The sequence below is a fragment of the Limanda limanda genome, chromosome 2 (genome assembly GCF_963576545.1).
Source record: "Limanda limanda chromosome 2, fLimLim1.1, whole genome shotgun sequence".
NCBI classification, from domain to species: domain Eukaryota; kingdom Metazoa; phylum Chordata; class Actinopteri; order Pleuronectiformes; family Pleuronectidae; genus Limanda; species Limanda limanda.
Genome location: NC_083637.1, coordinates 32,436,970 through 32,462,890, shown reverse-complemented (window position 1 = coordinate 32,462,890; position 25,921 = coordinate 32,436,970). Strand labels below are relative to the sequence as shown.

The 25,921-nt window shown below is 41.7% G+C and overlaps 1 protein-coding gene across 1 annotated transcript; it reads right to left on the bottom strand.

The window, feature by feature from the left end:
- Positions 1-658: 658 nt before the first annotated feature.
- zdhhc5a (zinc finger DHHC-type palmitoyltransferase 5a) lies at positions 659-25,921 on the bottom strand. The gene is made up of 13 exons (XM_061094041.1): positions 25,481-25,921; positions 18,835-20,872; positions 13,381-13,502; positions 12,906-13,063; positions 12,284-12,456; positions 11,615-11,717; positions 11,193-11,284; positions 10,250-10,376; positions 9,110-9,218; positions 8,897-9,006; positions 5,890-6,976; positions 5,808-5,841; positions 659-4,886 (listed from the first exon to the last, which is right to left on the bottom strand). Exons 2-13 carry the CDS (start codon positions 18,996-18,998, stop codon positions 4,649-4,651), a joined length of 2,517 nt encoding a protein of 838 aa, XP_060950024.1. The 5' UTR covers positions 18,999-20,872; positions 25,481-25,921; the 3' UTR covers positions 659-4,648.

Genomic DNA, 25,921 nt, shown 5'->3' with positions numbered 1-25,921 from the left:
CATTCTGGACTAACTGTAATCGGTGGATTGTTTTGTTATTCAGGTCAGTGTAAAGTGCATTACAGTAGTTGAAGCCAGAGATAATATAAAAGCATGGATTAATTTCTCCATCTGATACGGAAATTAAAGACCTGATCTTAGCAATATTTCTTAAATGATAACGTGGTTGAACGACATTCTTGGCGTCTGTCTATTTCTGCAGTGACGCAATGTTTGATTGACACTGATGGGAATGTAGAGCTCTGTATCACCTGTGCAGCAGTGAATATGGACCTTATGTTTGCAGGTTAAACCACAGAGGGCAAACATGTATAGAGAATAAAATGAGGCCAAGGATTGAGCCCTGGTGGACACCATACAGTAAGCATGAGGGGGATGAAGCAGAGTCAGAGATTGATACGGAAAAGGTTATTTCTGCAGGACCTGAACCAGTCTAGAGCCACACCGGTGATTTCTACCCACCTTTCCAGTCTGTCAGTTAAAATATGGTGATCCACTGCATCAAATGCTGCACTGAGATCTAAAAGAAAATTCTCAGCACACATAAATGAAACACTGGAGCATTGAAGCGTGTTTGATTTGGGTAGAGGAGTCCTTTAAATACTAGATTAACAAATAACAAAAGTAGCAAAATAAAGAACAAGCTGTGTTCCACCTCTTTGTTTAAGGTTTATTATCAATCCCCCCAGCCCCAGCCACAAATTCACTCACACACACGTATTAACTGTACAATCCACATATTTGGCATTTCTTTCACTTGTATTTCAGCTTCCCAGCTATGTCTTAGAAACTGTGCCGAAACTGTGCTATCTAACATACACCTCAAGCCCCCTGTCCTCATCCACCAGGCATTCGGCTCAGCCAAAGAGCTGTGCTCCAACTGGACACAAGTTACAGCAGAATGAAGAACCAAGCTGAATTAGAAAACACATTTCCTGAAAACATCCCTCTCTCTGGCGCTAGAGTGTGCTTTATTTATTTTATATAACTGGTCATATTCTGTCCAATACTGAGTAATGTGTTGCTCTTTGTATTTCTATCTGGACAAAGACAACATGGCCATAGATTGACTTAAAGAGGGATGACATAGTTACATCATCGTGATGACATAGTTACATAAAGGTTGCTGGTTCAGGGGCCATTAATTATTCTTATGCAAAGGCTCAGCAAAAAAACTAAATTTCGACACAATCTCACTGAATGGGGCAAAAAAAACAAACAAGAAGGCTGGTGTAATTTGTTTCAAAGTCAGATTTAGGTTGTGCTGTAAACTTAATGTGGATCTAAATCTCAGTTTAAAGGGTGCAACGCACTGCTACAGCTGACACCCATCCAGCTGTCATCAAACTTGAGCAAACATATTCCATCACTGAAGACATGTTCTCTTACTAGAGGCCTCATCTGTTAATGTTTAGAGTTAAGATCCTTTCCCATGGCATATTTATATCTGATTTAAACCTTTTTTAGCCCAACTTAGTTTGTGTAATCTTCTTTTAAGTGTATCTCGAAACCCCTTCACTGACAAATGAGGTTTAAGTTTAAAATGTTTGGAGCCCAGAGGAAATTCACACACCCTGTTCACACTTTAAATATGACAACATTATTAAGGCCACTGTTTCAATACTGCACAGGATAAATCGACAGCCAAGAAATGCTAAAACATGGACATTAAAAAGTCAATTCAGTTTCAGATGAATACACTTTGCTGTCCAGATAGAGGGTTTCCTTCTGATATAAGTCCTGTCTCTATTTGATAATTTTGAGTGTAAGTGAATTCATGCAGACAAGTTTGGGGAAATCTAAGTCCTCAGACAATGGACTTAGTCAATAAGTTCCATCCGTCTTGTCTTAGTGGAAAGAGGAGACAACTATATATTCAAACTGAAAAAGGTGGAACGAGGAGATGTCATGGGCGTTATGACCACGGTCTGTAAAACAGGCGGGAACACACATACACAAGAAAGTAATAAAGTGCATTTTTAATGCCGCCCTCAAACGGTGTCATGATTACCACATTTAAGATAACAGCCCATTTGACGGCCACCCTCTTCTGAAAGAGAAAGTTAACATTATTAATTCTTGTCAGTTTTTTCTTTGTTATTCTATAATATGTCTAAGGAAAGTCTGTTGTTGTTAGCCACACTGTGGCTTCTAGATGCTGCCAGTTAATATAAATTATATTAGAAGTGACCATGCTGCTGTTGCCTAGCAACAGTGTTTAGACAAATGAAACACTTGATCACTAAACACACCATTTACACTAACTGTTCCATTTGAAGGCAGCAAATACCGAGTGAGAAAAGAAGCTGGTAAATATTTTAGCAGGCATCAATTATGGTCATATTTTGATCGTCATTTACTGTGGATGGATAAAGGCCCAACACCACTACCCTGTTCAAATTCATGCACTGTGCCAGTGGTAAGTCTATACTTTGTACACAGTTTACTTCATATGTGTGTAAATAAGTATCTGATCTGAGACAAATCAAGTGACTTTGGCTTTCGTGACTTATTTAAGTTTTGAAATAGTAACATAGATTTTTGTAATGACTTCTAGCATTTCATTGATCTAATGAACTTCCTTCTGCAAGTCTGTCTTCATGCATGAGCTCAGCCAGACTGACCACTGATCTGTTCAGAGCTGGATATGTAACTAAGGCCCTTCTCATCAGGTTGTTCACTGTGGCAGTCAGGTCGATGAAGAGTCCTGCTTGTTCCAGAGAATCATAAAGAAAACTTGCAGCAGAAAGTTTATGATGGCATCTCAAACCGAGCTCTGCAGACAGATCCTTCCACCTTGTGGATTGGTTTTGCTCTGATGTAAACTGTCAAATTTTGAGACCTTATACAGACAGTTGGTGTTTTTCGGTCCTTTCCAAAAAAAAGAATGAACCGATGTTGAATCAAGAGAATTGGGAGGACCTGAGCTAAACTTCAAGTATCTGTCAAAGTGATATTTAATCTCCAAACACTTTTTCGGAAACCTTTTCTCTTTGTTTCAACATTTAATTATGGAAATCTCATTTGTTTCATCAGTAGCCTTAATATTCAGTGAAAGAACAGTCATACTCATACTGTAGATGTCATTTTACTGTAAATCTTATAGATCAGTCATCTGGTCTGAGAGGTTCCAGCACCCTTTATTCTAATGTAATCTTGGAACACTGGACATTAGAAATAGGTCTTTCTAAGAAAACGGTGTATCGACTGTGGAGCAACAATGACACCAACTAGATTTATTCTTTTTTTTATCCCCATTCTAACACTAACACAAACTGTCTTTTGAGTCAATATTAAAAATTCTTCATTAATCAATAGCTATATTTCCATATAAATTCATATAAAACAATCAAAAATTAAATAGGTGAAATAAAAAAAATGACAACACTCAATTATTTTTAGAAAATTAATTCCATGAGCTGTTCCCTGGAAAGTTTGCCTTTTCTCAAGGACACCATTAACCACAAAAAAGCCAAAACATTATTTATTTTTTCACTTTAGTTTCCTGACTTCCTGTTGGTTCAAACACAGCGGCCCTATAGTGGCAAGTAGTAATAGAAGTGCATGCTGCAGTCCAGTATCAACGCCACTTTTTTTCTTTAAAAAATCCACATTTAAAAAAAATCACATCATCCTGTACAAACATGGAATCATTTTCACATCTAGGAATAAATCAACAAATGAATCAAAGATAGAGGGGATCAGCTTTGTCTGTTTTCAATGTCACATTTCTTCTCCCTCCATCAGAAGGCAGTTCACTTCATGCAGCAACAGGGTGGAGCTGCTTCTGCACACAGGCAGATTGTCCTCAGCAGATCTACTAACTGCCTGATGACTGAGCTGCTGCGTTGTGTTGGGCAGTTCCATGATTGACTGGGAGTCTGTAAGTGATACAGCTGGCCTCTGCCTTACAGACTACAAAGTTTAACTGACGACTGGAGCCAGAGCTTGTATTAAAAAACCCTGGCTGACTTCATCTGATTGACCATTCAGGTAGTTTACACCAAACTGCTTGTATATGGGGAGCCCTTGACCTTGAACAGATCCTTCCTTGATTTGGATAGGGTTCCAAGGACTGTTGATTTTTAGTAGAATCATCCTTATCTTGGAGTTGTTTGCTTAGTGATGGTCTACATCTGCAAAAATTCTAACCTAAATGCAGAGTCAGGCCAAATGTGTTGATATGGACCTTGTGATGCAGAGCTGACTGGTGGCCCCAGTGGAGATCAGGATCCTGACCCTGGCAGTGGTAACGCCTCCTGCTGCAAAACTTGTACAACAAAACACCCAGACCTGTCCATGCTAGCGCCTCATGCTACCTACTTAGCTACAATGCGGATAAAACCCACAAAATGTCTGTATGTTGTCCAGTGATGTCATTCATAGCCCAGAGCCAGTGAGTTCTGGCCCACACCAGGCTAGGCTTCCAGTCATCTCCCCAGCAGGATACTAAGTAGGTGTCTGCAGGCAGGATAGTCCAACACAGTTTAACCCTGCCATGACGGGTAAGATCTGGACATAGTTCCACTCATTCATGTAAGTCACTGTTCTTTTGTTCTAAGAAAACGCACTATTTCCCCGTCAGGCAGAAGGAAACGCAGATCTCCAGCTCGTTTCATTGGTCCTCACAGTGGCGGCAAGCTGCCACTCACACAGAAATCTCATAGGTTGTGCCTCCGACGCCCGTCACCTTCTTGACCCCACCGCCCTGGGGCTTGGGGGCAGGGCTCTGCGTCAAAGCTGAGCTGGGGAAGGCCACCGCCGGCCGAGTGGACATGCTGACTGGGTGACAGGGAGAGGAAGGGGCAGAGCAGGAGGAGGAAGAGGATGAGAAGGGCTGACCACCGTTGGTCCGACTCAAATGTTTCACCTGGATCAGCTCATCCCTGATTTTAGAAAAACACAAAAAGAAACAGCAACGATGAGTGAGACAGTTCAGGAGTTCATCTGCGGAGGACAGTGAGGTGTCGACAACAGCTGGCTCACTCACAACAGCTGCTTTCACACATGGGCTCCATTTCATTTGGGTTTTTCAATTGCGAGTCAACCCAGTAAAAGCATGACTGCCAGAGAAAAGTAGTTTATTTGTGACTGGACCAGAACAGCAGGGGTCAGCCCAGAGGAGGACTGAGTGGCTTTGCTGTTGTTGATCATCAGTTTATGTTTGGTTTGTGCTGAACTGGAGATTGAAAACTGAACATCAAACTCCTGTGGGACTGACCACCCCCCATGCAGAGTTCCAAATGAGCCGAAAGAGCTTACGGGTGGGAAAGCTTCAGTCTCCGTGTGCAACAATCCTTTACAGCTGTCACATGCAACATGTGGAGGAGAAATTGCGAATAAAAACAACAGAGACACACACAAGCAGGTCAGAGAATTCAACCTTAACAGTTGTCATGCAATAAACTCTAAAGTTCCATTTAATATGAGTAGAATTTTTACAGATGTATCTGCAGGAGACTGCAGGCACTGTATTGTCTACACAGAGGATGGTAATGATGCAAATTATGGTAAAGACCTGAACAAACAAGCAGACCACAACATCATCAAAGCTCACAGATGAATAGAAGACGAGCAAAGGGAGAAGAAGGAGGAACTCACAGGATATCTGGCAGGAGGAGGAGGAGGAGGAGGAGGAGGAGGAGGAGGAGGAGGAGGAGGAGGAGGAGGAGGAGGAGGAGGAGGAAGAGAGAAGGGAAGAAGAGGAGGAGCAGTCAATCAGGTAGTCAGGCTTTCAGGCGGGCAGGTGATTTTTCAGGGTAAGCAGCAAACCAACGGCCCGGACAAAAGGAGAAACTCATACTCACTTTGGCGCTTGTATTCCTCCTCCTCCTCCTCCTCCTCCCATCCCTCCCATACCTCCTCCTCCTCCTCCCATCCCTCCCATACCTCCTCCTCCAACCCCCGCTGCATTCGCTCCAGCTGACGCGGAGGCTTTGCGGACTAGCCGGTATTGCATTTCAGCCGCGGCGGCGCTGGAGTACGAGAGCGACTTGCCCAGAGGAGGGGGATGTGGGGAGCGGGGAGGGTGGGTAGTGGAGGTGGTGGAGGAGCCCAGAGGCGTGTCAGTGGAGCGGGTGCGGTAGGGGTAGGCGTGGTGGGGCGGGGCGTGAGGGGCAGAGAAACGGGGAGGATGGGAGGTGGAGGAAGAGGACGAGGAGTGGTGGTGATGATGGTGGGAGTGGTGTTGGTGATGGTGGGAATGGTGGTGATGATGTGGGGGAGGTGGGGCTGAGGCATGATTGGCTGATAGGGTGTGAGCGCCAGGTTGGGGCTCCCCCAGTAGGCGTTCCCTCTCTGGAGGAGGTGGTGGGGAGGAGGATGTGGAAGAGGAGGAGCGATGGAGGAAGGAGTGGTGGTGGTGGTGGTGGTGGTGGGCAGAGCGGTGGTGGTGATGGGGAGACTGGGACGACTGGGGGTGCAGCTCAGCATCCCTCTGTTGTGACGCTATGAAGGGGGGGCCGTAGCTGCCTGCTGCTGGTGTGCAGGGTCTCCCAGAGGAAAGCTCAGGGGCTGCTGAACCCACTACCCCCCCCTTGTCGTATTCATCCCCCCCAGCCAGTATGCTGTCATACGACAGGCTCCCATTGCGAGACGCGTGTTGAGCCGGGGGCGTCTGATTGGCCAAGCTCTTGAAACTGGCTGAGGTTGTGGTTGCTTCAGAGATGTGGGCGGCGCCAGCTGAGGTGTGCGTCGAGCTGGAAGATCGCGACGCCACGCCCGATAGGACTGTGGGGTCGGAGAAGGAGGGGTACGAGCGTCCGCCAAGGGTGTAGCCAGGTATGCCCCCCCCTACCACCTCCCTGCATCCCTCCCTCCTCTTCCCACCTCCTCCCCCTCCCATTCTGTCGGACGAAGCTTCCCGCCGGTCCAGGCTGGGCTGGGAGCGGAAACCAGGCTGCTGGCTGGCCTGGAGGAGGGAGGAGGTGGAGGAGGAGGAGTCCCTGGCACTGCCAACGCTCTCTCCTCGACTTAACTGAGGGAGGGAGGAGGAGAGAGAGGGGGGAGGATGGAGGAGGGAAAAGAAACAACAAGAAGCTCAGCAAAGAAGAGTAAAGACCTCTGTGGGAGTTTGTATATTTCTGTGAAAACTGGAACTCACTCAGTGTTGACACAACACCTGAGCTAATTACAGATAGATTAAATGAACATCATCACGATCAGATCACAGTGCTCAGAATAACCCAAAATCAGGAGTCCCAGCTTTCTAGAACATGATGTTCATCAGACAATCAGGAATTAGCCAAATACCCAGAGGTGGCAAAATACTACAAATACCAACAGCATCATAAACAAACAGACTGATGAACAGATACATGACAAGTGGCTGAACTTCAACAGGTCGTTTACTGCAGCATCTTTACCACCTGTTGCTGTTTGATTAGAACTTGGTACAGATGTCACATTGTTTCAGCTGCCTTCACTCCACTTTCTACTGTCTGCTTTGAAACTGTAGTGTTTGCTGATTGGTGTATTATTGAGCCAAAGGTGCTGAATGAGTGTCAGGCCCCTGCAGCAGAGATTAGACAGGAACTAACAGCTCAACATGGAAAGCCTCCACCTGCAGATTTTACAGATGAATGGAACAGCGTAGGTCCCAGTACGCTCGGCACCAACTGGTAGAATTTATAGTCACAAGATGGGAGCAAAAAAGTCCAGAAAGCTTTCTGACTGGATGCAGAATTGGTCACCTCAAACTTGAAACTGATTTAAAAAGGAAGAAAAAGGTTTGGTGTTGGTTTTGTCACGAGAGATAAAAGAACAGGTAACATTGGGACACAGGATTAAACCGAGATAAAGGATTTTTCATTCATGGGGCCTTTAACTATCCCTAATACTCTAAGAATAGGGTCACAGGTTTGTGCAGCTGTCAAGCTCACATTCCTTTTGTCAAACATTTGTTCTGTTGAAGGTCGAATGGCTGAAAGCTTTTCTGCATATCCAGATATGAAAGTTCTGCTATTACAGCAAGAGTAACAGCTGTGGGTATGTATTGAGAGTCGCAGACAACAACTGCACAATAAATGCATGTGGTAATACGAGAAAAAAAAAATCTTGTAGTTAAGGATGCACAGACATTCCTAAAACAAAAGAGGCCTCTCGACATAACACCAGATCAAGTCTGATCAGTATGAAGCTTTAAAACATTACTGACAGAGCAAAGTGCAGAATGATGGTAGAACACAGGCTTTAATATGATGTCATGTGAGTTAAAGGGGCACAGTTCACTTTGACAAACTTTGGGGAGAATCTAGAGGATTCACTACGTCACATTTCTAATAAGAAAGGAGAACAAAGAGGAAACTACTGGGGAGATGGTAGTTAGAACAACAAACTTCAGACAAAAGAGAATATTCTTACAGAGTGTTGGACTGACCGGTAGGACATGGACCAGACATGGGTACAAATACTGTGTACAACCTTATCTGCAGCAACACAGATGGATCCAGGTACAATCCTTCGATATTTTTTTTTTTTCTTCAACTCTTTCTCAGCCTCACCTACTCCTTTTTCACTCAGTCCAAACAATACTGCAGCGACGGATAAAGGCAGTCACGAATCATTTTAAATGTGTTCAACCAGTATTTCACCCACATCCAGAGCAAACAGAGTGGGACAGGAAACAAAGTTAACAGTGAAGATAAAAGGGAAAATGCTTTCAGAGCAATCACTTACTGATACTGATCAACAGAAAGCCACTGAGAAATCAAACCAAGATGGCCGAAAGGATATCAAAAGGAAAATCAACAATGGAAATGCATTAGATTGAAATCAATAGATGCAAAAAAACAGAGGCATGGGTGGAGAGAAAGCTTCTCTGCACAGAAACACAGCACCACATATTTATTACACAGTATATAGTCTCCTCTGTGAAGAGTGTTTGTGTGTGCATTACCTGGTTGGCGTAAGCATGTGTGAGTGCTGTGTGGTTCTTTCCAGGGCTGTATGTGGGCCTGTATTTGTACATGGTGGGGGTGGGAGGGGCTTTGTTTAGTAGACTGCACTCTGCAGGAAGGTAGGAAGAGAGAAACAAAACAACACAGAATCAGATCAATGCTTTTTCTTTTTTGTTGCAAGTTTAGACAAAGGTCGTTCAGCAGAGCTTTACCCTCCGTGTTTCCTCTGGTGATTCCAGGGTAGCGGAGCTCTGGTTTAGGTGGAGGAGGCGGCTCAGCATCACATGACTGGCTCTCCATCATCTCCAGACTTGACCTGGACTGGAAAGAGAAGAGCGCACAGAGGTAAGGATCAGAGTGCTTTGTAACCTTGTAGACCTGTATCTTTCAAATTGGGAAATATACGTTTGATTGTAATGTTCAGTAACTTGTAAAATAAATAATAAAACCAACATGAAAATAAATCGTTACTAGATTGTGGATCGTGATTCTGCCAGAAAAACAATCACCCAGCCCTAACTATGAGTTATGTGCTGGTATATCTGTATATATGAGCCCACAGAGGCAGCGCTGCTGTTAGGGTTAGAAACTGACCAACAAGTCATACTTTGTGTTCAACTTAGACTCAACCTATTTCATCTATTTATATAATATATCAAAAAGATACAGCCAACAGAGCCAGAAGTGAGTCACCAAAAATCATCAATAATATCCACCTAACAAAATATAATAGACTTACACAATGCAAATACTTGTGTGTACCCTGGAAACACTTGCATTGTCATCCATGCTATTTGCAGCATGTTGTTGTGTTGTGTGTATTTGCAATGCAAATGTTTGTTTTCTTAAGTTGCACTGAGTACGCCGTGTTGTGAGTAGCCTCCTGCAGCTTCCACTGAGATCAATTATCCACAGTTTTGTGTTTTTTATATTTTTTTTATAGCAGTTTCTAAAAAAAATTAAACAAACAGTAGCAAATTACATTACAATTATTCTTAAATATTACGCTATCTCAATTTTGGCACAATTAATGACAATAAGTCTCGTTTGATGCTGTCTTATGTTTCCTTTGTTATGAAACATCAGACACTTTCTGGGATGATAAATGTGGTTGTGTTGCGTTTACAAATTTGACCTTACAGGATTTCTGGCCATTGAATTTTAAATTGCTTTTAAATCACTTGCTGCCATCTGGACCTGTGTATATTCGAACTTAAAGTGCAGATTTGAATGGGTACAGCACTCTTATGTAACACTTGTTTGACAGCAGGATAAGAGCTTATTTTCCTTCTTAAACTTGTGTTTAAAACATGCTGATGATCAGTTTGTACCTCATATTCTACTGTACTTACCCGGTGCAGGTCTCCCTGTATGCCGTTGTCCAGGATCTTTGCAGCCAGTTGGGCCTCTGTAAGCTGTGGCCGCAGAAAAGGAGGCTGCACACACACACTTTGCACACACTTCTTCCTGCCCAGGTACCTGCAGAGAGCACAGAGAAAGTGAGCTGACACATCATCAGTAACCTGCTCCACCAGTCCACTGTTGTCACAAACTTTGTTTCAAATGCATGGATACCTTAAAGGGGACATATTATGCCCATTTTACCACAGTTGATATGGTTCCTTGGGGTCTTAATGAAATGTCTGTGACATACTTTGGTCAAAATACCACAAGGATCATTTAAAACAGCACCCTTCTTACGAGTGAGACGGTTCTCAGTTTCTACAGACATTAAAGGACCAACCAACAGTACATTGTAGTGTCTACGATTTAGGATTTTCTTATCCAACTCCGGTGCGCCAGACAGAGAAGCACCAACTTCAACTCTCACAAACTTTAACTCTTTTGCATATTCTATCAGTGGCAAGACGCAAGGACACAATGTGATTTAGGAATGCATACTTTAGGCTTAACTATCCAATAGGATGTGAACACCTACATGTAACATAGAGAGTGACAGCAATTCTAGCGTTTCATGGACGTGCAGTTAGAATGGGGGTGACAATTACTCATGTTACTCTGTTAGCGTTTGTTTATTGTTCCAGCTTCTGGTCTCCTTGATGCATCAAGTCTACATTATGGTCTCATCCTGTAGTTGAGTATTCTCAATATGATGAAACTATCCATGAAGTGATTCTACCACTGTAAACACATGCATGCCTGTCATTGATTCGCTGCAGTGCTGTACTTAAACAGATAGCACTACAGCTCTGGAGACATAACTTTGTACGATTATGTAATGATTGTGAACAGTCGACTAGAGAAGTTGCAAATAGGATAATTTAGAACATGCACCTGGGTGCCTGTGAGCTGCAGAGGACATGAGAGACATTCTTCCAACAGCCATTGGTGAAAGGGTTAACACCTCCTCTGAACTTTCCTGTCACCTGGAGAAGGAAAAAGGCAAAGTAGTAAAAAAGAGAAACCAGCACCAAGATATACAAACATTCGATCAAAAGAAAAGAGGGATGGAATAACTATAACAGGAAATCAGCATGATACAGCTTTTCAAATGCTTAGAAAACCTAAACTTTTTGACAAATGATTTATTATTTACAACATGGACTTTTACAATATAAATGTTCTATATAATGTAACTAAAAAACCTGAAGACATTTGTAAATTGTTCTTTCGTATTCCGACTACAGGATTTCAGGCATTCCATGATAATTTCACGTGTCACTGCAGCCCACGTATGTAAACACTGAGTTTCCTACCTGTTCATTTGTAGTTCTGCCTCTGGCCACAAGCACCATATGGAAACCAGTGAGGCCAGCAACAGGGATAAAGAACAGACCCGCAACACACATTACAGCCAGCCTGAGATCACTGGGGTCAAGGAATATCTTTTTAGAGCAGATTCAACAGACACTCAAAGGCCCATAGAAAGTACTTTAATAGATCTTTTATTGCAAAGCACCCATTAGGTGTTTATATTTTCTGTCCACAAGTCTATGACCGCAGTGTCCACAGTTCAACTGTTGCCTGTGCTACCTCCTCCCTCTCTGCTTTTGTTTGTCGTAGACTGTCCGAGACTATTTGACAACAGTCACATAGATAACACATTTTTAAAATACAAATTTAAAAGTAAGGGTATGAAGTAATAATGGAAGTAATAATAATAATAGTTGTTCATGATGGAAATCTGTTGCTCTGGACAAACTATAACTTCACCATCTTTTGAATCATTTCCATTTTTGATTTTAATTTCCCCAAAAGTTTCAAAGAGACTCTGAACGACGAGGAAACAACAAAATGCTCCCAACAATTTGACTGGTAGACTCCGTTTATGACGTATCTCCGGTGGAAGTAAAGTCCTCATATTACAATTGTATCTTCAGGACATCTAATACAACCATTACATGGAAAAGGTCTTTAAAGGATACGTGACGATGGCCTGCAGGCGGTCAATGTTCTGCCGATGGTAAAGGATGAACAGCAGTCCAAAGCCAAACACGGCCATGATGTGAGCCGTCAGAGACAGCAGGAAGAGAAAGAAGTAGCGGTAGTTCCTCCTACCGATGCAGTTGTTCACCCACGGACAGTGGTGGTCAAAGTCCTACATGAGGGTTTGAACACACAGACATAAGACTACTAGTGCAGGAAATGGTATACGTGTCTACAGCCTGATCCATTTAGATTATCAACTGATTTTAACCCAATCCACTATGGGTATGCCTGCTGTGACTGGAATGTATACACTCAAATGAGTTGGGAGAAAAACTGTCTTTGTGTCATTTTAAAAGCATATCTGGGTGAATCATGCATCTAAAGTGCTGCTAATGGTTGTATTTTTACTTGGCACACAGCTCTTCCCACAACAGACGATTAAAAGAAAGTTCCAGTGTTGTTATTGTAGTTCTGTTGAAAATGGCTGATATGGATTGGCTTTGAAATTATAAATGCAGTCCCATATCAGGGTAAGAGTAAGGGTTGATGGTGCCGGATAATGCAGAGGATGTGTACACGAGGACTGTCTTAAATGATGTGAATGGCCCATGAGCACACCTCGACACAGTTGTCGCAGACGGAGCAGTGGGAACACCGTGGTGGCCTGTAGAAGCGGCAGGTTGAACACCACTTCATCCTGACCTGGATCCCTCTGATCTCCACTGTCTTGTAGAGGGGAGCACGGAAATCGTCCTCCTTGTCCTCGTCCTCCTCGGCTGCAGAGACGGAAATAGGACGCATGGAATCAAATGCCCACACACAACCATAATCAACATGAGACACATTAATTGGCCTTATTAAAATCTCTTAGCTTAAATCCTCTACAGTGCATTTGTCAAGTCTTCATTTTTTCACATTTTGTTATATTGTAGACTATACTAAAGATAGAAATTAATTCAATAGCTAGATTGAACAAAAGGTAAATTTGATATTAGGCCACAACAGAATTATGAACATACTGCACACAATATGTTGATAACAATTTGGCGACAGTAAAACCCACACAGTAAAATTCAACCACCCATGCACACACCTCTTGGGAAGATGCCAGGGTCCATAAATGTGGCCATACAAAAGTTAGCCAAAACAAACAGGAAGATGACTCCATTGTAGATGGGCACCGCTACTGAGAAGCGCTCGGAAAGCCACGGACACCTGCACCAAAAAGAAAAGACAATGTCTGACACACAGGAAAAACTATAGACATCTGTCTTATTCTATGGGTTCTTCTAATAAAAGTGATGTCCCTGAAGATAACCTACAGTGTCATTGGTAAAAAACAACATTCAGTCACAAGACGAAATATGCTTGCTTGGATATATTTTCAGACTGGTATTAAATTAATCTATAACAGTGCATTCAGAAAGTATTCAGACCACTACAGTTTATGAATTTTGTAGTAGCCGTACACTAACTAAGCCTATTATTTGTATTTCATCAATACACTCAACACCACACAGTACTAAAAGATTCAAACTCTTTTGTGCTCAACAGGGGGAAGAAGTTCAACCGAATAAATTAAATCCACAAAAAACACTGCGCAGGTTCCAGGATTGAGAAAGCTGCACAAAGTCACTCACTTCAGATGATTAAATTATGTTTTAAAGGTTCAGTGTTTAGGATTTAGGCCATGCAAGATCAATTACACTTATTTAATCTTGACCATTTATGTAGCATTTTATTCATGGTTCAATCTCAATTATTTTCTCCTTTATCAGATATGAACAAAATGGGATGTGCATTTTGACGAGAGAGAACAGGATGTTGCCACTGAGTTTGATCAGGGTTGCTCAAAGAAGTTATGAGCTATGTTATGAAGACATAATAGACCATGCCCACTTGCACCTATATATCTGACATGTTTTACCACTGCCTTTTGAGGTGGACATTTTCTGTGTTTTGGCACTCTCTATTGGCCCTGCTGAAAATGCTTTGATAGGCCCACTTCCAGCCAAGTTCTTCTCTAGATATCTACCAAAATTTAGGATTACTTGATTCTCAAATCATAACAAGCCAAAATTTGCTAAGCCCTCAAGGCTGATTGGTCCAATTTTGTCCAAACTCCCCAAAATGAATAGCGCATGTTCTGAAACCATCCCCAAGCAACATGCCAATGCGCAGATGTTAAAAGCCATCAAAGTGATAAGTGTGACAGATGATGTTCAACCAGCGCCGATTGGCAGTGTTTTGATCAAGAAAATAAAAGGGGGATGTACAGTATGTCGGCTGTGTCAGAAGAAATGGGCATACAGCCACTTATCTCCAACAATGCGTAACCCCAAACAAGCACAGGAATGTGGATGTTAACACTGGGAACATTCCCCACACGTGGCAATTCTATGGCATTGTTTACACACAGACGCTGTGATGTGGATTATATTGTGCCCAATTGTGAATGTTTTCTTACTTATAGACTAGTTTTTGTTAATGTTATTTTTCGGGTTTATTGTAGGGAAATAAGTCCTGGCGTTTGGTGTTTGCTATGCATAGTGCTTTGAGTTTATATTGTTTAATCTTTTCTCAACAGACCAGATAATCTTTTCCCTTGCTCTTGTATCCTTCCCTGTGCAAACTCCAAGCCGCCTTTTACTCAAAGTGTCTTCTGTCTAGCCACTCCATTGCTAAGACCTGATTGACAGAGTGCTGCTCAAAAGGTCAAACATGCAGCAAGTTCTACTTTCTCTACAGAGGACATCTTCTGGTGTATTGTCCATAGGGTTCTTGGTAACCTCCTTGACCGAGGCGCTTCTTGCCCACTTACTCAATTTGGTTGGACAGGTAACTCTAGGAAGCGGTTCATGGGGTTTTCAAACTTCTCAAATGTCACAATCATTAAGGCCACTGAGCTGCTGGGAACACTCTAAATTTTAGACATTATTTATGCCCTTTCCATGATCAATGCCTCACCTACAATTTCATCACCAAGGTCTGCAAAGAGTTGAAAAGTGACTTTTGTAAAAACGCAGGTATGCGGCTTTCTAAACATGTCAAGTCAATTCAGTTTACCCATGGTGGACCCCAGTCAAATTAAAGACACATCCCAGTTCAAACTGGATAAACATAACCACAAATAATGTAACACAGCAAAGGATCTAATTGTATTGGTAATTACCAGTTGAATGAACAATTGAATCTTCAACTAAATAAAGTGACAAAAAGAGTAAAATAACCTAAATACTATTTGAAGCCAGTAAAGTTATTAGTTTGGTAAAAAAATCATGTTTTGTGTTTTTATTAGAGAATTGTTAACAGGCATTTGTAAATGTTAATTCACTCGTAAAAGGAATAAGGGTGAATGTGAGACCGACTGCCGGGATAAAAACACTGACAGACTCAGAGAGAAAGGAGCTGTGAGAGACTAGATGAGGGGCTTTTGTCAGGGTGACAGATGTTGGCCTATTTTCTCCTCTCTAATCTGAAGCGCAGAGCTGCCTGCCCACCATATTAACAACACGCAGATTAGATGTTCTCACACATGCACCAACAAATACACACATACAGGAGGGTGCAAGCAAGGACACACACACACACACACATACATTTATTCACGCATACGTGTGGTTTCTCCCAAAGACACTGCTTCACACACACTCACACTCAACACTATATTTTCCCTTTTCACACTCTTAATCTCTGACACACAAACAATCTCTAGAGTGAGGTGTGAGCAAGATTAGTGATGACAGTCTATAACATTAGTGACTTAGCATTCTGTCAGAAACACTTAGAGCTGATGGCCCCACTGAGGTACAAATTGTGACAATGTTCACAGTACATGTGAAAACAACTTCAATTCAGTCCATGATGTTAGCTTAGCACAACATAAGTAGCAACAATACTATGTAATCGCATGTTTAAGGCCCAGTTTTTTGCGTACACAACGGTTACAAATTACAGGGCGGCTGTGGCTGAGGGGTAGAGTGGTCGTCCTCCAACCTGAAGATCAGCAGTTCGATCCCCAGTCTGAACCATCTGCATGCCGAAGTGTCCTTGGGCAAGATGCTGAACCCTCAATAGCCCCCCATAGAATAACAAAGTGCTGCAAGTAGATGCACTGTATGAATGTGTGTGTGAATGGGTGAATGTGAAACTGTACTGTAAAGCGCTCTGAGTGGTCTTCATCAGACTAGAAAAGCGCTATATAAATACAAATCCATTTACCATCCATTTACAAATGAGGATCAAGAACACTAATTCAACGTCAAATTAGCCGTCAGAAATTATCGTGGAAAGGGCTAGTCTAAGTATTAAAGTCGTAGTTCAGTTGAAGCTTGGGAAATGTGTTGTCCTTCATTCAACATCTTTCTCTTTCCATGTTTCCTGTAATTGCTCTAATGTCAGATAAGGCAAAAACACCACCAGAAATAATTATTATTCTCATCCAACTATTAAATCTCATCTAGCTAAGTGGGTTCTTTAAACACAGCTCAATGTGTGTTTTGTTTTTGGTTGATGTTATCTTGAAAGACAGCGCAAGATTACTTTGAAATTAAGTTCAAATAATAAAAAAAAACTTTCCTGGCTATATATAAATGTATTTGTGATTAGCTGCCATACCTCTGTGCCTTGAGAAGAGGAGTGGACTCGACTCATACATTTGATGACTTAAGAGCCAACTTGACTAAATCAAATAAGACTTGAAACTCAATCTGCACTTTGACACAAATTACTTGTGACTTCACTTGGACTTAGGCTTTTTAAATTGCAGTCCAGGTAACTGATGCTGTTATGACAGACATCCATTTCATTCTGTCCTGTACACTGACCACAGTTCAGCCTGCGTCCTAATTCTTAAGTGTCTGTGTCTTTGATCTACTTTCATCGCAAACATTCTTCAGCTGGAGTTGGATTCTCTATTTGGACATGTAGCTACATGGAAGACTGTCAGAGAGGTTATACAAATAATCTGGTTGGCCAAACATTAGTGCTGAAGCCCAGCTTTGGTCTGCGGGCTGCTTGTTGCCAACCTCTTCAATACATGAATTTTCAAAGTCTTGAAACTATAAAGGGGCAATCAGCACTTCCCAAATGTCCAAAGTTTGAGGAGTTGAAAAATTTGGCCTTTGACTATGGCCATCTCAAACAGTTCTCATTCTCACACACCCCAACTCTCCCTCCTCAGCCACATGCCTGTATAACTGGCCCTATTCACACCTGGTATTAACATCCATCCTGAGAGATCCGATCACAAGTGGACAGCTCTAGGTTCCAGGTGTGAAAAGACACAAAATGCGTCCTGAACGTTTCCCCTGTGACCAGTTGTAATTGGATCTCACTTTCGTGCTTGATATGCAAATGATCATGTTATCCGTGTTTGCGAAGACCAAATATTATTGTTTTTACCAATTCTGAGCATAGATGGGTCCGATGAGACTGTTTGTGTGTGACTGCCTTCGTTTTATCATGAGCGAGAGATATGTAGCCCAGGACGCAATTATGTTTAAACAGCGAAATAAATCCAAACATGGTAATAGTAGACCACCTCTAAAGTGGTCTGGGAGATTGGATCTCAAGACGCATGGAGGACGCATTTTGGTGTGTTCAGACCGATACTTAGAGCTGACCACTTGTGACAGGATTACCCAGGATGGATGTTAATACCAGGTCTGAAAGGGGGTACAGAAGCACCTCTCAAAATCAAGACATGTCTTGAAAGACTGTAGGGTAAGGGTTAGCAAAGGGTTAGCTAAAGAACATCTTTAAATAAAGTCTAACTACACAAAAAGCCTGTAAAAATGTACTCACAATTCATGAAACTGCCTCCTATTCAAGAACAGTCTCACAAACACACAAAAGCACACATGCCAAAATGTATTGTTCTAATCATCTAATCTAATCATCATTAATCACAATTATCTTTTATTAAATAACTTATTAAATGGCTTTGCCTTTAATAACTCCTATCTCTTGGTTATGAATCTGCTGTCAAATGGTCTTCTTCTAAAAAAAAATGCAAATTTTTCCAGCGAGCTCTTGATCTGATTCTCACAAAATTTGGCTCACATCATCTTCGTAAAGTTAAAGTCATGTTGACATGTCAATCCACTTTTTGAATTGATTTTTAAACCTTTGTCCTTATCCTAAATGTACATAAAGCTAATCAATCAACAGTGGCTAAAGTGCTTGAAACCAAAGTCATTGAACTTGTTTGGATAAGAACCTGCTTGGCTTTGTAATGTTTGGATATTTTGCCTCCAGGGAAACAACAAATGCAAAGGTTTATATCTCGTGATTGCATGAATCCGTACAAAATTTGGTTTGCATAGTTTGCTGACTCAATGGATGCATAAAATGTGGTTATGATTGTTTTTTGAGCATGATTTATAAAAAATAATCTAAATTTGCTAATATTTTTGCATTTCAAACAACTACTGGTTGAATCAAAAGGCCATCACCCTGTATTTAAAAAGAAAATACTAAATCATCTCTATTTTCACGAACATGCAATATGGTGTTTGTGTGAGACTGATGCACCGTGGCCACTTACGTAAAGCAGAAGAACAGCGTGGTGGAACCAACGAGGAAGAACGTGGCTGCCGACACAGGGACGTAGCGAGAGGGTCGCAGGGGTCTGCTGGGCGGGACCACTGTGTGGGGGAGGGGTGACGAAGATGGACCCCGCCCTCCACTCTTACTGCTGACACCTGGCATCACTTCCTGTGTGTGGTGTTTGTATGTACAGCAACTGCTATGCCAAGGAATTTGTCTTTAAAGTTTAAATGTTTCTTTACATGCATTGAGTGGATTTGTAGATCGAAAATTAAAAATAACAGATTGGCAAAAGGAATAAATTGCAAAGGAAGTGCACAAAGGAAATGATGGAACAGTTGAGAAGGGTTTCCTCTTTCAAGTGGAAAAAAGGGAAAAGTCCCTACTTCATTTGAGGAGTGGTGCTTGTTTTTAGATTCTTAAGTCAATCCAGATCTACTGTGTGTAAGATTCAAAGAAGCTTAAAAGTCTCTCAGTTGTAAAAGCCTTGTTTCCCTGTCAGCTTCAAAAGCAGGTGGTAAGGCGGGATGAACAAATAAGCCACAGATTATAAAGGGGTAAACAAGTTGGAGGCACATAAACAACACTGTGTTCCAGCCATAGTCATAAAAGCCAATAGAAACTGATCATTCTTAGAGGTCCATATATATCAAGGTGAATAAAGGCTTGGTGAAAATCATGATAATAGTGCAATTAAAAATATGGCTGTTTAATTAGATGTAATAACCCATTCTATCCCTTCTGATAAAGCACGTTAATTTAGTTATTTGGTGATTTGTGCCATCTAAGTCACATCATATGCTAAAATACAGAAAACTGGTCCAGGTTGATTTGTTTGGTCTTTAAATGGGAGTTTATTGAGGTACCAGAGTTGGCAGAGGTAAACCTGTTTGGTACTAGATTAACTAATAAGGAAAAGAGGAAGAAATTAAAAGATGAGAGAAGTGAGAGGTAAAAGGAGAGAAGTTCGTAAAATAAATAAGTCTAGGGCTGCTATCCCTTTTCCTTCCCCATGACCTTTTTCACCTTCAAAAAGTGCAGATTAATACCTAAAATGAAGCTAAGTCTGTGTGCGGAGATTCCTATTCATTCAAATTTGAAGTTTTCAGAATCGAGAGAACAGCAGTCTGGGCAGGGTTAGCTGTGTGAAAGAAGGCCTTGTAAAATAAAAAAAAGACCTCTTCGCTTTCAGTCCAGGACTCGTACTAGAAACGGCAGTCTGTAAGTGGGCCAGTGGAGTAGCCTGGTTTTCCTGTGTCGGGGCATCCCTAAACCCCCCCGGTGGCTGATTTAAACCACCTCACTTGCCAGCTGCAACGGGTATGTGGAAACTGGAAGTGATGGTGTGGTTCTTTCCAGCACATCGTGAGAAAAATCCAGTAGAACACCCATCAGTATCCATGTAAATTAAATTGTTGAGACAGAGCTAAAATTACAGTGTTCATCCATCATGTCTAGGGGACATGTACAGAGCAGATAATGGCCTTTCTCATATCAACCAGCAAAGGCAACACAGAACAACTCAGTTCCCTCCATTGGTTTCCTCGTTCCACTCCATTGGTGGACAACTTCGGCTTCCAGTTACGTAACTGTTGGCCTCCCAGCAACGATCCCTTTTCTTTCTTTGCCCTTGTCTCCAGCGACGTCCAGGGCCTTTTCCTCTATTTCCTTCCCAGGAAGAGGTCACTCAGGCTTGGAAAACACTCCCCCACTACAATCCCTTCGATGATACAGCCTGTCTGGCCCAAAATGTAACTCGTCAAAAATGTGAAAAAATGCAGCCTTTGAGTGTTGAAGGGAGTCTTCTAGCCATAAGCATCTTGATACATTTCAGGTTTGACGTATCCCTCACCGGTCTTGAAAACAGAACAGCAAGCACATTTCCCACATCCAATGCTGAACATAGGACTTCTTGTTTGTGATGTTGATCCCTTCGAGTATGTGAACCACACAAAGAGTTGGCAGTATTGCGACTCAACAAATTCTGGGTCACGAAAAAAAGTCCGGAAATCAGGATCATGGACAGGATACCACACCTAATGAGAGAAAGAAAGGGTTGGTAAGAGAGCAGATACTCCAGTACGTGAACACCTCATTTTAACCAAACCATAACAATCACCAGTTCTTTATAATAATTTAAAGGGGGAGAAATGCTCCCTTAGACTTAAACTGTTGTTAACAATGTGTGCTTACCACCAAATGCAACTGCAGGAATTTGCAGAGCATTATGATGCCAGGCATTCTTGAGATATCTTGCTACAGCTGCTGCTAGTGAGGAGGCACAACAAGGAAGCATGGGGCTTTACCCACGCTAACTTAAGTATTTTTAATGATTTTTGCAAAACCAACATTTTTCCAACCTTCACATCCACAAGCAAACTGCATTTTCGGCCATTCACTTTTTCAAAAACCTTTTAAAGTAGAGATCTTTGTGGACATCTAAAACATTACGAAAGTGATGATGTCACTGTTCCTTTTTTCTTATTGGTCCAGACTCAGTTGACTGAAATACACGTCTAAAATCATCACATTGTCACTGGTCCCAAATCCTAATGAAAGCAAAAGAAAAACCAGAAGGGCCATATTTGCACCAAGGCTGATGCATGTTTCAAAGATTAATACATTAATACAGATCTGCTCCAAAATTCAATGTGTTCTTCCTTTGGTCAAGCCCCTCCCATCCACAAAATGTGTTTTTTATTTGAATAGGCAACGGTAAACAAAAAGACTTAATGCTGGCGTCAGACTACAAGATATCTGTTTGTCTGTTAAAATGGTCACTTTGACAGATGAGGGATTATGGAGTCTGGGGATTATAAACAATGGCTAAAAAACTCTAATCTTTTTCACATATCCACCTGGTGACAAGAGACATCCCTCTTTTACTTTGCCATGTGTACATTAATATGCGTCTTCATCTCTTCTGGCAGAGCCCTGCCAGCTGTGTTCCTACTGTAAGACATCAAGGAATTAACGAAACTTCATGGAAGATGTTTTTTAAATAAATAAATAAAACATGCTATTATTTTTTAAAGGATACCGAAGTGTCAAGTATGACACACTACATGAGAAATAAATAAAAAATATATATATTTTCCAAACCCACTTAACCCTGCTCAGTGAGCATCTTGTTGAGGTGATATCAAAATAAAACACTATTTTTTATTTTAAACATAAAATCTTACTGAAACCGTTTATGTGAGATCTGACGGTGAACTGTAAATTTCTGTTGCAAGGCCAGGGAAGTTGTCGATATGTTGCTTTTGTTTTTATCTCGCTGATATAACTGTTTCAAGTGTCATGACAGTTTTGCATTTAAACTTTTACATGACTTTGAAGACACTGTACAAAAGCGTGTGTGTGTGATCACTTGTAATTATCTATTGGTGAGGACGATTTTCAACATAGACTTCATGGAGTGAGGACATAATGAAAAGTGCCTACAGTTTTGACCGGTCCTCACTTTTTCAAAATCTTGTTTTAGGGTTAAGACTTGCTTTCCGGGTTAGGATTAGGTAACAGTTAGGTTTAACTCAAATAACTCATTAAGACATGGGCATGTTTGGGGGACAGCTCTAGATAATTCATTTTTTGAGATGAGTGGTCAAACGTCAGAGTCAAGGTGAACAAAGTGACGTTATGAAGAAAACATAAAGTCTTCAGAAAATTGTCATTAAAAGTTCAAGCAGATGTTTTTACATCATATATGACTATCGACATAACATAGTGTTGTGATGCATTCAGCTTTATAAACAGCAACATTACAGACACAATCAACAGCTTGAGATTTACCAATAAATCGTCACTAATATGGTATATATTACTTAATGATGAAATGTCATTATGAAATTGCACTATTACAATATTGAAAGTTAGCATTGACTGATGGAGGTAAACAGGGCCACCGTCTGAAGACAGCACCTGCCTCTTCTTTCACTCCTCTTTGATTTATGACAGATCAGCTCTGAGGCTTAACCAGAGATGGTTGTTTGCAGAGACAAATACGAACACAGGTGTTCAATTTATGGACTCAGGATTTCAATTAATGAGCATGAGTGCACCTGTTGAGGCCAGCCATGATGGATGAACCTGTCGTCCTACTCTCTTATCTATTACTGCTGCTCCATTCACCAGACTTTAATCTTCCAGAGATACATCAAGAAACTGATCATTTACTGAAACTGGTCATCCAGTTTAATTTAATTATAAAAGTACGGAAGCATATTGCTGTCACATAAGAACATTGTTAAATATATATATATATATATATATATATATATATACACTTCTGTATTACATTAAAACATTAGGTAGTGGGCAGAGGAACACTCATAAATGAAATGTCCTTCAAACACAAGTGAAGCCTTCTTCCAATCAGAGTAACGTACACGACCAGCTACAGCATTGTATTCATCCAAACGAGCCTAAATCCGATCAGCTGCCATTGGTCTCCATGTACAGTATGAGACATTCTGCAAAAATATTCAAATGGTTCACACCTGTAAATTGTAGGGTCGGCTGAATAAATACACACACAAATAATTTCTTCATGTTATGACTACGTGTGTATATAATACGTGCGTATTTGGATACCAGGATAGCAAATTAACACCCCAATTATACCATATAAGGCTACGCTTGCAGCCCAATGTCAGAGCTGTTAATTCATGAAAATTACATCAAAGAGTAACTTTTAAGCAGAATCAGCAGTAGAATAAAAAAAAGAAAATCCATATTGTTAATGCTGTGTCTTTAGTCACACTACCAATATTTAGTTTGATACGAAAGAAGCAGACAGTTTAAGCACAACATCAATCACATCAATGATCATAGCTTACATGGCCTGCCAACTTTTAGGAATCGCGCACTCCGCGGGACGTTGCAACAAATATCAGGTACATTAATAGATTCAGAATTATAATTTAATTCAAAATTGCAATTAAACCGATTAACGTCAACATATTAATGAGGTGTAATTTTGCAAAATACTGATATATACTTGCTATAAACTAATGAAATATACAATTCAGTTGTAAACAACTTTATTTGAAATACAGCAGACGAATTTCTTGTGACTCCTACAACAGGGCTCTGGACCACTCTTACATTATTTTTGTACCTGTAAGAAATGATGGCGAATGCACAACTTAAGAACAAATCTGTTTGCACAAACTGTTTTAGGCCCAATGTTCAGGTGTGGAAAGGATTTTTGAATAGTCTGATATCACACACATGCACCTCCTCATGCAAACTAGCAAGGTATTGCTTCTTGTTTATCAGCCAATATTTGCCTAAACTTGGCATGCTGCCACGCATTGTATGATGCCAAATACTGAACATACACTCTGGTACAAAGACAGCCTCTGCTTTGACATGCTGTCATAAAAACCTGGGCTGCATTTACCAAAAGCAAACTAGTCAATAAATCACAGCCTAACATATAAGGGTCTACATCCAAGATGGCATGTTGAAGTGCTCTCAATAAATATATACGATACTTGTTTCCTCATACAACCATAAGTCATTTCCATGATGAACAGTATCCATCCTTACTCCATCAGGGGGAGTATCCAACCTCCAGTGTTGTAAAAGCTACAAAAAGCCCAGAAAGCAAAGCACCCTCTTAAATCTACAGAAGCCTTCAGCGTTACCAGCCCCTACACATGAACACTGGCTGTGTATATGAGCCGCTGCAGTCACTCACGGGCCTCTGTATATCTGTATATCCACAAAACCCGAAAAAGAGCAGATTGATGCCTCCAACCTAATTCCAGATCCAGTCCAGAGGGGAGTTTTTTTCCATTTAAAAGAGAAAGTGTGAATGAAAATGCTAACCGATGTCTCAAATGTAAGCCTGGCTGCTTGTCAGATCCCAGCTGAGCCAGGTGACACGCCACCCCTGGTGGACCGAGTCGGGCGGCCCTGCAGCACGCTGGGTTTGACAGCTCAGCACGATCCAGCCCCGCACACACGGCCCACTCGCTTTCATCACAGAAGGTCAGACTACACTGAAACCCTCACATTTCCCTGGGATGGCTTTGATAAGCTAATACACACGCATTAACAACCTGTTCCTGAATCCCTGTGGCATCCACTCTTACATTTACCAAATGAATCGTCCGAAAGCTATTGGATCTGATTGCTCGGACTATTGTAGGAAATGCTCTTCGGCATAACGTTTTTCATAACGGCCAATCAGTCCACACTGGACAGTGGCTCCTGTGGAAACCGGGGCGGGGACGATCGTTACTGGAATGAGCAGCAAACCTACGTGTTATTTAAATCCCGGCATTCCTTTAACATTAGCTAGCTTACTTACGAATTACGACTCGAGTCCATAGAGATGAAATGGAGGTAGGTTGGGTGGAGATCGGACTGAGTCACAGCAGCACGTTAATGGGATTTATATATTGAACAAGCTCCATCACTCGTGTGGTGGATGCACCGTACGTGTGGAAAATGAACTGCACACAAGCATGAACCCGGCCCGTGGTCCAGGCGATCCCATGACACAGGGTGGCACCTGAGGCTCAGAGGAACATTACTGTGTGATGTGGTCTCCATGGAACATTAACATTAGCCTCGAGCTACTCCGGTCTGCATTGGTTAGCCCTGGCTAGCAGCTGGCTAACAGTCCATCTCACCTGCGAGGGGCTTTGCAGTTTCCCACAGTCCAAACTCGGTGAATGGATTCAGCCACTGTTCGTTTCCTCTTGGTTGTAGAGTCCACACAGACAACTCGTTAGATCCAGTGAGACCCACAGGAGAGTCATTGAGCGGTGCCAGCAGGCTCCGGTGGCTAGCTCCCCCCTGCGCTAGGCTAATTTACAGATATACAGTACGCTAGCTAGCCAGGCACCAATACGTCTGACGTTATTTCACTACAGGCGGCTAGCTGTTAGCCGGTGGTGGGAGCTGCTTGGGTTGTAACTTCTTAAAAAATAGCATGCAGTGTTCTGCAGGTCGCTCCGCCTGCACGGAAGAGCAGCTGAGGAAAACCATGTGAATATCATCCAGAGAGAACGATGTGCTCTTCTCTTGTGTCCGTTATATCAGTGGCTTCGAGATGAACACAAACCGACAGA